This window comes from Branchiostoma lanceolatum, chromosome 1 (genome assembly GCF_035083965.1).
Source record: "Branchiostoma lanceolatum isolate klBraLanc5 chromosome 1, klBraLanc5.hap2, whole genome shotgun sequence".
Taxonomy (NCBI): Eukaryota; Metazoa; Chordata; class Leptocardii; order Amphioxiformes; family Branchiostomatidae; genus Branchiostoma; species Branchiostoma lanceolatum.
In genome coordinates, this window is record NC_089722.1 from 13,188,344 (window position 1) to 13,202,216 (window position 13,873).

The 13,873-nt window shown below is 40.5% G+C and overlaps 2 protein-coding genes across 3 annotated transcripts in view; both read right to left on the bottom strand.

Annotated features, from left to right (window-relative positions):
- LOC136429967 (nuclear receptor subfamily 0 group B member 1-like) lies at positions 1-653 on the bottom strand. Its single transcript, XM_066420197.1, has 2 exons — positions 43-653; positions 1-4 (listed from the first exon to the last, which is right to left on the bottom strand). Exons 1-2 carry the CDS (start codon positions 651-653, stop codon positions 1-3), a joined length of 615 nt encoding a protein of 204 aa, XP_066276294.1.
- Positions 556-13,873, bottom strand: part of LOC136435639 (proteasomal ATPase-associated factor 1-like) — a 17,724-nt gene continuing 4,406 nt past the window's right edge. The window contains exons 7-12 of one of the 2 annotated variants that reach the window (XM_066429291.1): positions 13,559-13,753; positions 12,915-13,006; positions 11,968-12,083; positions 11,446-11,528; positions 5,192-5,350; positions 556-668 (exon numbers count right to left, since the gene is read on the bottom strand). In XM_066429291.1, coding sequence (XP_066285388.1) covers positions 5,199-5,350; positions 11,446-11,528; positions 11,968-12,083; positions 12,915-13,006; positions 13,559-13,753 — 638 coding nt within the window. In that variant the 3' untranslated portion in view covers positions 556-668; positions 5,192-5,198. Of the gene's footprint in view, positions 669-3,811; positions 5,351-11,445; positions 11,529-11,967; positions 12,084-12,914; positions 13,007-13,558; positions 13,754-13,873 lie in introns of those variants that run through there. The other variant, XM_066429296.1, reaches the window with a different exon arrangement.

Consider the following 13,873-nt stretch of genomic DNA (forward strand, 5'->3'; position numbering starts at 1 on the left):
TCACCTGGGTTAAAGAGGAGCGCGGCCATCAGGTAGCTGTACTCCTTCATATCGAGGTCCAGCGCCTGGCAACGCTCCACAAAATTCTGTATCTTAGCAACCTCCGTTTCCGTGGGAACACCGTCCACTGACGCCTGCAGCCGCACAAAGACCTGACTCTCGCAGCGGGAGGCCATGTCGCCTCCTACTGGCTCGGCGATGAACTGCATTCTGTCGCCTCCTGTTGGCTCGGTGGTGAACTGCACTCTGCTCTGGGCCAGCCCCACCGTGAAGAGGTCGGACCAGCCCGAGGTCAGCAGCAGGGCGCGGTCGTGAGGACAGAGGTCGGCGAAGCTCGGAAGGTTCTTCACGAAGGTGAGAGTTCTGAGGAGGACCTGGCAGGCTTGCTGGTGCGCAGAGCTGGGGTTCCTGAGTGTGACAGCGGCGGAGGAAACGTGCGAGCAACAGCCACACGAGCAAAGTAGGCTGTGGTCGCCGCATGGGTTGTTGCCTGGGTCGTCGACTGGGTTAGGTGGGGCGTGGGGTATACTGGGATGAATGTCCGATGCAGTCGGTGTGATGAGAAGGTTATAGAGGATACTCTTCTCGGGGGAGAGGGACTTTGATGGGCAGTGGTCACACGCATTGGTCATCTCACTCAACTGGTCAGCCATGGCGCTCACGTTACACTGTGGACGGAGAGGTCAACAAACATCACAATCTGAAGACAAGTTTGCAATGACTGCTTGTCACTGATATTCAAACATAAATGCATGCCATGTCCTCCTTGTACCAGCGACAGGAAAACAACCTTTACAAAAGACTAAAAACATGAGAATCAACACACATGCATGTACAATGATAACAAGCCTGTCATTCAAAATTATTCACGATGAATGTTCAACATGCCCTCAGACAGTGCTTGAAAGACTGGCATCAGCTGGTAAAGGAGATCATTTGAAGTCAAATAAACGTATTGCTTTACCTGTGGCCAGATCTAGAAACAACAACGTCAAAGAAATTGATTAGTAGTACTGATGCAACACAAGCCTAAGGGCAGTTTGCCAAAAAGCCATTTACATATGGCTGGTATATACCTGTTTGGCACATTTCCACACGTTGCAAGAAGCGAAGGAGAACAAGGTAAAACCACATTTTCAAAAAATTAAAATAGCTTTCAAAGCATAGCCTTGCCAACTTTGGGACAGTTTTGCAATTCTTTTGATTCCACTGTTGTTATGAGAGAGATTCATGATGTCATTACTCATACTCATAGTGAAGAAAGTACAACACTTTTTAATTCTGTACCCCCCTTGAGTCAAGTGGTACAGTCTAATGTGCAAGCTCGCATCAGGACAATACCAGGAAAAAGATCTATTTCTGATATGATAAAAACAAGACATTGCTAAATCCCATTTCTACATCCTACATGATGAGAGACATGCATGTATGCATCAGGGTCTTTGAATATTTGTGTAAAACAAGAGTTAAGAGACCTCATTCCTCCATACATGTAAACATGTCCAATCTTGGCATGGTTATGCAGACCTTAAATGAACTTACACATGTCACAAGTATGAAATTCCTATCATTTACCACTTAGATTGATAGAACATTTGCATTAATTTTGCATAATTGGTATCTGTTACATGTAGGTGTTCCACCTGCCATAAATTACACATGTGACATTGTATAAAAGTCCTATAATGAAAAACGCTGGAATTATAGAATTTAACATGCAAATGAAGTCCTAATTTGGGAAGCCCAAAACTACGCCAATTCTTTCTGATACAAAAAAAAATCAGAACCCTACCATGTCCAGGACAGAAGATACAAAAACTGGAAGTTCTGCTGCAGTATATACATGTACCAAGTTCAGCCTCCAAGAGGCCTATAATTAACCTTGACCTTTGTCTTCTTAAGACTTATATACCCACAAACCAAATATCATCACAAGAAAACACAAACATACAGACAGACACACATACATAATTATACACTGACTGAGACACATCCAAAACTACACCATAATTTTTCATGGAGGTAAAAACACCAACCTAGCCCGGAAGGGGTCTGAATCTAATCTCCAAGCAGATGTTGGGGAAGGCTACGCAGTTTGACATAGAAAGGGCAGCTAGGAAAGTGTGATGATTCAGCCTCCCCCATATCTGCTTGGAGACTAAGCTATTAGCATAGCATATCATATCAGGTAGTGATTGTGTAACACATGCTTGGCTCTAGACTGAGTACAGGGAAAAAACTTACTGGACGTCCAGGCTTTATCAATGGTAAGTAATAATAGAAGCTCTGCATCCTTTTTTCTGTGAGGCAAAGCAAGCTATTTTAATTTGCTCTAATTCAACGTCATGCATTGTCAGTCAATCATTCGCTCTGATTCTACAAAACACCCCAAATAAAAGAACAAGCCAATGAACATGTTCCCAAACCTTTCCTAAGAACACATCAATTTACAGTAACTGTTGCTAGGCCTCCTAGATCCTAGAATCCCCCATGCAGACTTAAAGGGTTATTGAGAAAAATTATCATGGATTCATTTTTCAGAACTTATGCTGGGGATAAGAACTAAGCCATTATATCAAAAGGCTAAGGAGATTGCCCTGTAGCTAACAGTAACAGTCCCACTGTCCTAGATTCATCTAACGCAGAGCTGATACTGGGGGCACAAAGACGGCAATTCTTGATATACAGTATAAGTCAAAAGGCTAATAATTATAAGGACATACAGGAGTTTCTTCCACTGTGTACAGGGCAGCTATGGATACATTTCTCATAATACAGTACCTCTATTATCAATGAGATGATAAAATAATTGCACAGGAAATGGTAGAAACTGAACATTGAAACAAACTTTTGATGAAGGCTAACTGATCATGATAACTATATTTTTGCTACAGTTATGAATATCCCAATTGCACCAATGATGAAAGAAACTAACTATTGAAACACATGATATACTTTTACATAAAGGCTAACTTTTAACTACTAGTATCTTTTTGCTACAGTTATAAATATATCAATTGCACAATGATAAAAGGAACTAACCATCGAAACACACTAAGTCTTATAGATGAAAGTGAACTGCTGAACTACATTCTTGCTACAGGTATGAATATCTGAATTACACTAACAATGAAAGAAACTAACCATTGAAACATGCTTAATATAGATAAAACTTCAAGGCAAACTGATGTCAATTACATGTTCCTACAGTTATAAATTTCCCAATTGCACAAAAACCTAAATGAAAGAACCTAACCATTGAAACACGCTTACAGGTGAAAGCAAGGACATTATGGTGAAAGGTAAGTTACGTTTTCCTACAGTTATGACTATCGTGCATCCGTACATGTTCACTTGCCTTAGGCTACAGTGAGCTGTTATAACCTCAGCAGACCTCCGCACACAGTTCTGAGTTCATTCAACCCAAATGAAAGTTGTTACAGCTGGTTTCCTCTCTCACTTCCTCATGCTTCAAATCACCCCCAAAATGTATTTATGCATTTAGGTCAACACTTTATAAATGTGCAGGGACAATTAGGCACTACCAGCAGGGATGTGTGAGAATGTCAGGGGTCATGGTGATCCGTCATGGCCACTGTGACCTTCAGCACACAAAGGTCATGTTCTATCCAGGGCTGCTGTCCAAGGCTGCTCCAATGAAACGCCTTGGTTTAGGACAGAACATCAAACAAGACCTACCCACATACCGAATATCATCACAATCCATCCAGCCGTTCTTACATTAGACTGACCACAAATATCCGTACAAACAAACAAACAAACAAACAAGCACGCAAACACACACAGAGACTCCCAAAAACGCCTCTTCCTTATGTTACAGTAGGTAATAACAGGAAATAAAATTGCCACCATACCGATTGCTCCTCTTCAGTTTCTTTCTTAAATTCTTAACTGATAAATATTTGGACTAACTGGTTCAGTTCAGAATAATCTTTTGGCACCTTAAGTGATTTCTCTTTGTTTTGTTGATCCAATACAGTTCAGAATGTCACGTGCACAGTAGATACATGTACCCGTAGATACATTAAACCAGAAGCAATCTGATCACCTCTGTTGAAAATTGATTTTCAAAAAGATTTTAATAGTTACATGAACCACACAACTGCATTGAATCTGCCCCCAAGGAAACATAAAGGCTAATCCCTCCATCCATCCTCTTGTCATCATGATTGATCAGACTGATAAACACCCAGGTTTCTGGAACAAACTGCCCCTAATGTCCCTTATGTTCAATACTGGAACCCCTCATTGAAATGCGCATCACAGCGGCAGGCAGAATCCACTCAATATCAAGGACGTTGGGCGTCTCCAGTGACCTTGACAATCAATCTTCCAGCCACAAAAACACTTCCCAGAAATCCATGCCCTGATAAAGAAGATTGGTCACCAAAGCTGGATGCTCATACTAATGCTCTAGAACTGTGAAGAGGCAATCTATCTGATCGTTTCAGTTTAGCAAGCTCAAAATGAGTCTTCCATGATGAACAGACTCTGTTTATTGGGCTGAATGAATGGTAGAAATTGGTCAGAACAATGTGAATAATTTGCCTGGGGAAGGTCCACAACAAAGCCCTTTTCAGGTGAATGATTCTTATTTAGGCCAATTTCTTCCATTTGCTCTCTGGTCCAAAGAGGAGCCCGTTGAAGGCTTTATCGAAAAATCATGTCAATCTAACGGGTGGATTGTACGTCGTAGTTGGTAATTATAGACACACAAAGCGCAGGACCATTAGGTTGTAATCTGATACATTGTAATCTGATCTGGCCACAATGACTACTGCCTATTCCTGGTACATGTACTTCCTGGAATCTACTGTAAGCATGAATGGATCATTGGACTTGTAGGACCATCATCGCTATGTAATTTGATCTGGACAAAATAGACCTATTGTAATCTGATATGGGCACACTTACCCCCTATTCTTCACTGTAACCTTCCCTGGAATCTATAGCAAACATTTCCTGATTTCTTGAAAACAAGTAGATTGTACATGGAAAATGCTTAAACATTAGCTCCCAATACAGGATAAGTATACAGTGTGTAATCCGATCTGGACACAAAATGCTGTAACGTGACCTATGCACAATCGTTCTAGTTTCCTGATATCTGAGGATACATTGACACCATCTATGTCCTTTCATCAATGAGGAAAACGTGATCCATCCTTGCCTGGACTCTACAGCACATATTTCCTGACCACACCGTCCCTGCATGCGGTGTAAACATGGTTCCCACAGGCAGCCACGCGGTACGTAGGGTCGCAGTCCGGACCGGTCAGCTGTACCGGTAACGTCTCCTCCATCCCCGGGAGGAAGCTGGTCCCATCACCTGTAAGGATGAAGGAGAAATCTTTAAGAAAAACAAGATTAGACTCACCAGAGGCAATGTGGATTGTGGAGAGACACACTGCTTTGTTGGGTCAGTGGCTGGAGACCAGTGGGCAGTGTCCTACTGACCCCTCACTTTGGCCAGATGGGCTGCTGGTCATGCGTGACACACTACACCCACCCTGTCAAATCAGGACAATCGCCACGGCAACACATCACCATGGAAACAACAATTGTGGGGCAGTCCATTCATATGGAGGGATGTACAGGGAAGACTTTTTGTACCAATCGTTATACACATTGGCCACTCAAATATCAATATTGTATGTAATGTACAGTATATAACATGTAATATGTTACAAAGAGCTACTGAAATAATCAACAATATCACATATATTGTCAATATAAGATTGATAATGGTAACATCGCATATAGTGAACATACGTTGCTAAAGTAATGGTAATCTGATGACGCAGTTTCTTGAGTTCTATTTTCAGAACATACATGAAGGCATTAATTAGGGTATAAATAGAGGTCAAAGATGTGCATGTACATGTACATATGGCCATGGGACATTAAGCTGTATATTTTGTTGTACTTCATATAGCTGGCACAGCCAAGTCCATTGACGTTGAACGAAACATCCGTCAGGATGACAAGAAGAAGAGATATAGCTGGCAAACCTAATGGCAAATTAGCGATAGCAAGGTGTCTTCAAAAGGTTTTACTTCTTCAGGAAACACAGAGGTCATTCAAACGAATCCACAGCAGGTGTTACCGATGCACTTTAATGTATTGGACAATTAGCGGGAGATTTTCTCTGGACAGCAGAGAAATTACTGCTCTCTTTGTTTCCCCGTACCCCACCATATCAAAGCACCCACAATGGTAGCATTTACACAAGCAAATCTCCCAGCTGTAATTAACCCAGTTCTTGATGGCATGGTCCATCCTTTCTCTGGGGGATGCTTGACAGTGCAGATAATGATCCCAGTGATAAAAGCTGGTGCATGTGAATGGGATTACAACCAATGACAACTGAACATGTGGACCCACAACACATGGAGCTGCTAATAGGTTATGCTCCAAGCAGATGTTACCCAGTATACTGTAGTACTGACAGGGCTGTCACCAGGACCCGTCCCTCCATCCATCCGGGGACAGAAATTTGCTTCTCTGGACGGAAAAATATATCACCCCATTCGTCCAAAAAATCTGAACTTCCTCATTTAATGCGGATGTATTTTGATAATCTTGAAATGCCAGATTCAACAATGAAAATTAACAACATGCTGTCCCAAACAGTGAGCGGGATATTGGAAAATAAGTTAAAGCTGCGGACAAACAGAGTAGTGATCTCCAAGCAGATGTAGCAGTCGAGCTTGTTTTGTACATTTTTTCTGGATGTGTCACTGTTTTTCTTTACAGATACCCGACTGACACAGGCATCTGCAAAAAGCCTGCACCTTCAGAAAAACATGTTCAAATAGCTACTGGGTGACACTGGCCAGTAATGTCACTTTTCTGTATGATAGGGTGTCATTTCTTCTCATATATATAGTTTGGCCAGCCACCTTTACCTTTACCTTGACCTTCACCAGTCCCATAGCTATTCCGCAGCCGTGGCGGCCTATTAAAGGAGCACCATAACGTTCAACATCAGTCTTCCATTCCTGGCAATCCTCAGCCACACTGTTCCAGATTTACCACGTTATGCATTCCTAATCTTGCACGAAAAAATTCATTTTTTAAAGAACTATTGACACCAGCAGTTCCAATTACATGAAATGTTCTGCCTCATTAAGTCATTTACCAAAAATGGAAGCCTGAATGAGTTTGCCTGTCAGTTGGATGGGGGTCAGCATGAGCATAATCAGCTGCTCTAAGACCCCCTTCATATTAAGCCTATCATAGCTGGTTGAATTAAATGAAAGAGTTACCCGGCTAATTTAGCTGGCTATCTTAGCCTGATAATATGAATGCAAATTAACCAGCTACATAAGGGTTTTAGCAGGGTACATGTATGTGCAATCTCTATTTACCCACCTAAACCCTTATGTAGCTGGTTAATTTGCATTCATATCAGGCTAATTTAGCCAGGTAATTTAATTCAATTCAACCGGCTATGCTAGTCTTAATATAATGTAGTACATTTGTAGTAGTAGGCATTTGTCAGTCTCATAACAGATAATTACTTTTGCCATTGAAGAAGGCTATGTTTTGGGTGCTGTTTGTATGTGTGCACATGCCTGTCTGTTTATTGCAAGCATAAATGTGGATGGATCCTTATGATATTTGGTAGACGGGTCAGGGTTAGGAAAATGAACATCAAGACTAGTGCAATAATGGGCCTCATAGCGGCTTTCTATGGTACTGCAGTGGTTTGAGCTAAGCGTTGTGACCATGTTATCTTTAATGTTCAGACTACTAGAGAAGCATATATGATTGTATAATGTTTAACTAAGAACAAGGGAATTGATTTGACATGGCCTTCTCATCATGATCAGTTTTACAGTAGATATCTGCACTGCTCTACTTTTCACTGACAGGGTTAATGAATGGAGGCCTTTGGCCTATTTTCTCCTGATGAGTTGCAAGGAATTCATTTCTCACATAATACCCCAGGTCCCCTGGGAACAGTGATGACAAGAGTCACATTTATCCAGTATAATCCACCCTGGCAGCTTGGCTCATATAGAGCCATGTCAGTCTTTAGTAAACCACAGGATTAATATACATAATATATTTATATATGTCATATATTGAAATTTTCATAACCGTTCATGGCATATATAAAATATATTGTCAGTCTTTAGTAAAGAACATGATCAATAATAACATTTATATAAATGTCATCATTTTTAATTTTTTATGACATACATATAATGCATCAATCATGTATGCCTGCTCTTTACTTACATAGCTCTATATTATGTTTTAAACTAAAAAACAACTAAAAAAAGAACCAGTTTCGCACATCTGATACTTTTCTAAAGTCTTAAACCAAAATTGACCCAATTGGGGTGTATAATTGATTGTGTAGGGGACTGGGCTTGCCTTGCCTGATTTCTACAACTTTTTCAACTTGAACTGGAGGTGGTATATCCTCCCTGGCATTTGATATGAATGTCACTGGTTCATTGTTCAAGGCATAATACTATGTTCATGTAGTACACAATGTACATGTACCAACAAGATTGTATGCTAGCCTTAATACCAAGGAGGTTATATAGACATAACCTCCTTTTTAATACTTACAACCTGGTGGTTTAACTGTACATTGTTAAAAACAATAATTGTAGATCTATCTGAATTGTATTTGAACACATATTTGTATCTGAACACGTATTTAAAGTGTACAGTACAAATGACATTTACAGTGTAAGATTACTATACATCCAGTAACATTCTTAGCTGGGATGTAGTTTACTGGGATCAACCTCCTTGCTGGGATAAATTCCAACATGGTGGTGTCGACGTTGTCCATATTTGAGAAATGACTCTCCAAATTTCAAGTGACCAGTATTAGATTAAAGTTCTTATGTTACCAAAATTCAGCCATAACAGTATTGTTCAATGGACATAGACATTTGTACAAAATATACACCCTTCTGATAGCATTGAACATCGAATCATACGAATTATACAGTACTTCCAGTTCTTGATTCCTGCCGCCAGGTAATCAAGTTTCACCCGTGACATCAGAGTAAACACGGCAGCCGGTTCGGAACCTGGTACCGCGACTCGCAAAAAGCGTTCTTTTGAGAAGCAGAAGGCAAACATCATGAAAACTTGCAATTGTATGTACTTTATGATAATTATGAAACTTATTATGATTGCTTGTAATTAGTAAACTGTTGTATATTTCAGTGTCATTGGTAACATAAGCACTTTTATTAAGAGATTTTTCATGCCCCAGAAATGCATGACCAATTCAGCCTACTTGTACACCACCATGACTGTACAACCCTCTTTGCAGTGGGTCAACTAAATTTAGCCCTTTCCAATGGATTTGGGTGGCTCTATCTGTGTGTCCCACATTCTAGCAGCCCCAAAACTAGGTCAAGGCTTCAACATCTGTCTACAAAAAGGGCGGAAAAACTAATCTGGCGTGGAATGTAAAGGAAAGGAAAACAACACCAACTGAGCCATTTCTGTTTCCACAGTGCTTAATGATCTTATAGTAAAAGAAGGCACAAAACCTCATATCTTCTGTAGTTACCACGCTTATCTATTATAGTTACTTCGAAGGTCATCCAAGAAATGGTTCAAGGACACTGTTTCTATATGCAAATCTGCTCAGAAAAAGGCGCTGGTGGCAAGGAAATGATAGCTAGCTCTGAACATCTGTAGGAAAACAACAAGTTAGGTTTCAATTCTCATTCCTTTTCTCACAAATGCCCTTGTCTGTGTGCGTGAGCATTCTCTATCGTATTGATCAAAAACAACAGCCTTCTCTTTCATCCCCGCATAATTTCAGCAGGACAAAACACTGCCCCCATTCCAGTTCTGTTTTTAGCCCTTAATTGATAGGTAGGTGTTGATTGCACAGCTTAAGGACATATCTGTCCCAAGCTGTCGGTTAATTGGCTGTGACTCATAATTACATTTGTGCAGTGATCACTATATTCACATGTAGCTCGTGAACATTCATCATGTCTATTCCTTTGAATCTCTTTCTGCAGATAAGAGTCAATTCTATTTGGTCTAGATATTTTGATTGACACAGAGACCACAGCTCATCATATACATCGTTACTGTAAACTGATTTAAATTTGCAAGGACTTGATTTCATAGGAGGAAGGCAGTGTTAGCAGCGTTTTAAGTTTGCGGTTGAAAAACCGTAGTAATGAAATGGAAGACAGAGGCCAAGTTCGCGGTGTGATGAGTTTGCGGTGATAGAGGTCACCGCAAAAACTGCAGACGTAAAACCATCACAAATATTTCATGATTTACAGCCTATCGGTCCCATTTTGTAGGTTAGTTAGCAGTGATTAAGCCACAATGGCATGTGCTTACAATCTTGCCAGTGGGCTTTCCATTCACAGTGAAAAGTAGCATTTTTCAGTCACTTCCCTCTTAAAGCTTAATGAATAACCTTTCTTATTTTCACAGATAAGAGTTGATCCTATTTGTCGGTGTTTTTATTGATAAATATGCGACCTAAAAAAGCTACCAGGGTGGCCCAGTTTCTGTCACTTGACCTATTTTGTAACCAGGGTTTAATTCATCAGCCCTGACCTACATACAGGCAAGTAAATACCACATTCACACAACAATAACCTACGTAGGTGCTGTAGGACACAGCTTGCGAAACAAGATTTGTTTGTTTGTTTGTTTGTTTGTTTGTTTGTTTGTTTCCTTTGAGCCCAAATTCATCAGCCCTGACTTACAAACAGGCGAGTAAATACCACATTCACACAACAACAAGCTGCTGCATGTATTAAGACATGAGATGCATTTGTTTGTTTATTTGTTGATAATTGATAAGACAATTTGAATTTATTTCATATATTGTTTTGTGCTGCTCAGATGAATGCTATTTAATAAGTTGTACAAGCAAGAACAACTGTGTAAGTTACAATGATTTTAGTACCCTAGTCTGTAGTGAATTAATCACATACACTTAAAAAATATAATAAGTCCTTCGATGCAACATGCCAACATTGCAGATGATATTGCATCAAACAGCCCTTGAGGTAGTACTGTAGACATACAGGTATCTCCAAAAGTTGTTTGAAACCAATGCAGAGACTCTTGCCATTTTTGATAACTTAAAGATATATATACAGGTAGTTGATTGATATCTATATCTGTTTTCAGTTGCCAGGGTGGCCCATACACTCGGCACCTTGTCACTGCTTTCCAGTGAGGCCATGGTAAGATATCGCAGCAAAACATATACTTTTATAAGGACAATCAATTGTAAGTTACAAGCAAGCAGGAGAATAAACAGATCATCATCATCTTCATGTCGGGCGGGTTGCCCGGACTAAGTCAACCCTCTTCCTCCAGTTGCTACGGTCCATGTCATTATATAGTGATTACCCTAAATGACTAACAGCATAGAATTTGTATAACTAACTTCTGACTTACCGAGTGATGCCAGGAACTCTGACTGGAAGCGGACAAGGCTAAGAACTGGGGACTCCGATAATTGTACCACCTGGACCGGCTGCCTGTAGAGGTACATTGTAACAATGCACACAGTCAGCTTGTCGTTGTTAACATGATTACGCTAATATACATAACACAGAAAAATTAATATTCCTTATGCAATTAGATAAACCATGTATTCTTTCATAAGCTACTTCTGTCTGTGCATTTACAGCTGTTTTAACTTAAGAAGCAAGAAGTTGAACCTATATATACTGGTATACATTAGTAATTGTAGAAGTTACATCACTGTAATTGTACTTCTGTTAATTATCACCATGACATGTACTTAACTTGAATGAACAAAATGTATAATAAAGGTCTCTCATTCGTTCATTCATTTGTTAGTTTGTTTGTTTGTCTGTTTGTTTGTTCCTTCATTCATTCAATCTCTTTTGAGTGAGGCAAGTAAAGACAAATCAGTAATTTTGCTAGTTATAAGAGAGTTGTAGTGTGACTGACCTGGTGTCTCTGATGTCCAGCTCGTAGATTCTACCGTCCTGACTGCCGCACACGACGCGAACGGATGACAGGAAACAGCAGCAGTTCAGAGCAGCAAACGCCGCAAACTGGAAAACCTGTGTTGGTGGCATAAATGTGTAGAATTAAAACAAGGTAAAGTCAGTCATCCTTAATTGAGATGCTTTTTTTAAGTAGATACATGTAGTAGTAGCACGGTGCGACTTCGCTACAGCTGGCATTAGCCAAGCACACAGGGTCACCCCAACTCTTCTAGATAAGTGTGTTGGGTTCTTTTATGAGCAGAGGTTTGACTCTTGAGGCTTACACCTGAACTGAAGCTCCCTCATACACAGGGCCGCCGGCTTTACGTCACCATCCGAAATGACGAATGTAATCCCTTACAACGTGTCCGAGCTGGGGCCGACCCTAGGATCGAACTCTGGCTCACGGATCCATGGAATTTGATCCAGATGGCCAAGCATCGGGGTTACGTTAACACGTGTAAAATAATTTCAAAAAAGGAAGGATACTTAAAATCTACACCAGACATAGATAGTACAATAGTAGTAGTAGAAATATTCTATTTCAATATTACCATAACGGTTACAAATCACTCGCTTACACTTGCACATACAGTCAAGCCTGTACAAGCGACCACCTCTACATCAGGACAACGTGACCACTTTTTGGTGGTCCCTTAGAGAGTTTTTCCCACTGACACCTGTCTATAGTGACCACCTGTCCACATAGTCCAGATTTTATCAGTCCCCTGAGTGGTCTTCTTGGGCAGTTTTGACTGTATATAGTAGTATGACCTGTCCAGTTACATTGGGGATTTGTGGGTTGAACTTTTTGCTCCCACTATGCAAAGAGTGATGCTGCTGCTGATGATTACATATGTTTGGTCCGTATTTTTCTGTATTTTGACCAATCAGAATATGACTTACAGGTTTTCTACTCTGGACACCAAAGGCTCTGAGCAGTCCCTCCTCACATGCCAGCAGCAGCAGCTTGCCTTCTGTCAGGACTTCTCTGTCAGCTTCAGAAAACACAAAATAATAACACATCTTAGTGACAAGGGCTGTGATAACTGTGATTGGTTAAGCCACCTAGGGCACTTTGCACTTGGCCTATAAAAGCCAGAACACATTGTACTTATGCTCATCCGAGCTCTGACCATTGAGAGAGCCATACACAAGGCGAAACTAGTTGGTGTGGGCTCTAATAAAGTTCTAAACGGGAAACTGCAGCTATAGCATCTTTTCCGAAGATGTAGCATAAGTGTGTACAGTCAACTTGAGGTTGTCCTCTGCTACTTGCCTAAGGACACTGATAACTGTTACAATTCTTACTCTGATACTATATATGAAAAGTATACTTTCAGAAAACTAATGAAACAGAAAGTCAGCAGATTGATACTGATCATTGCAAGAAAGAAGACTCAGGTATCATTAAGGGGATAGGTGACAGGGGAATAGGTTAGCCTTTTGGTACCACTATGGTAAGAAAGCTATGCTTTTTTAAATGACTATTTCAGATTTAGATTCATAATTTCCATAGACAAAATAAACAACAACAAAAAAAGACTTACAGGGAGTTTCATCAGGTTCACCCAGTGTGACAGAGTTATCCGGAACTCCGACGGCGCAACCGTTCACAGGACCACCGCAGTCAGAGTATGTCCCAAGGCAGCTGGCAGACCCACAATCCCACAGCTTTGCCGTTCCATCCCGCGAACACGACACAACGTTACGCCCTCGCTCAATCATTGCTGTGTCAAGAACTCCTGGGGGCAAAATATGAATGAATATCGATATTGAAAAAACAAGCGATAAGCAGATTTTTTTACACAGAAAAGCTCTTTGAAATTCTATAGATTCTAAATCAAATACATGTATACAGTCAA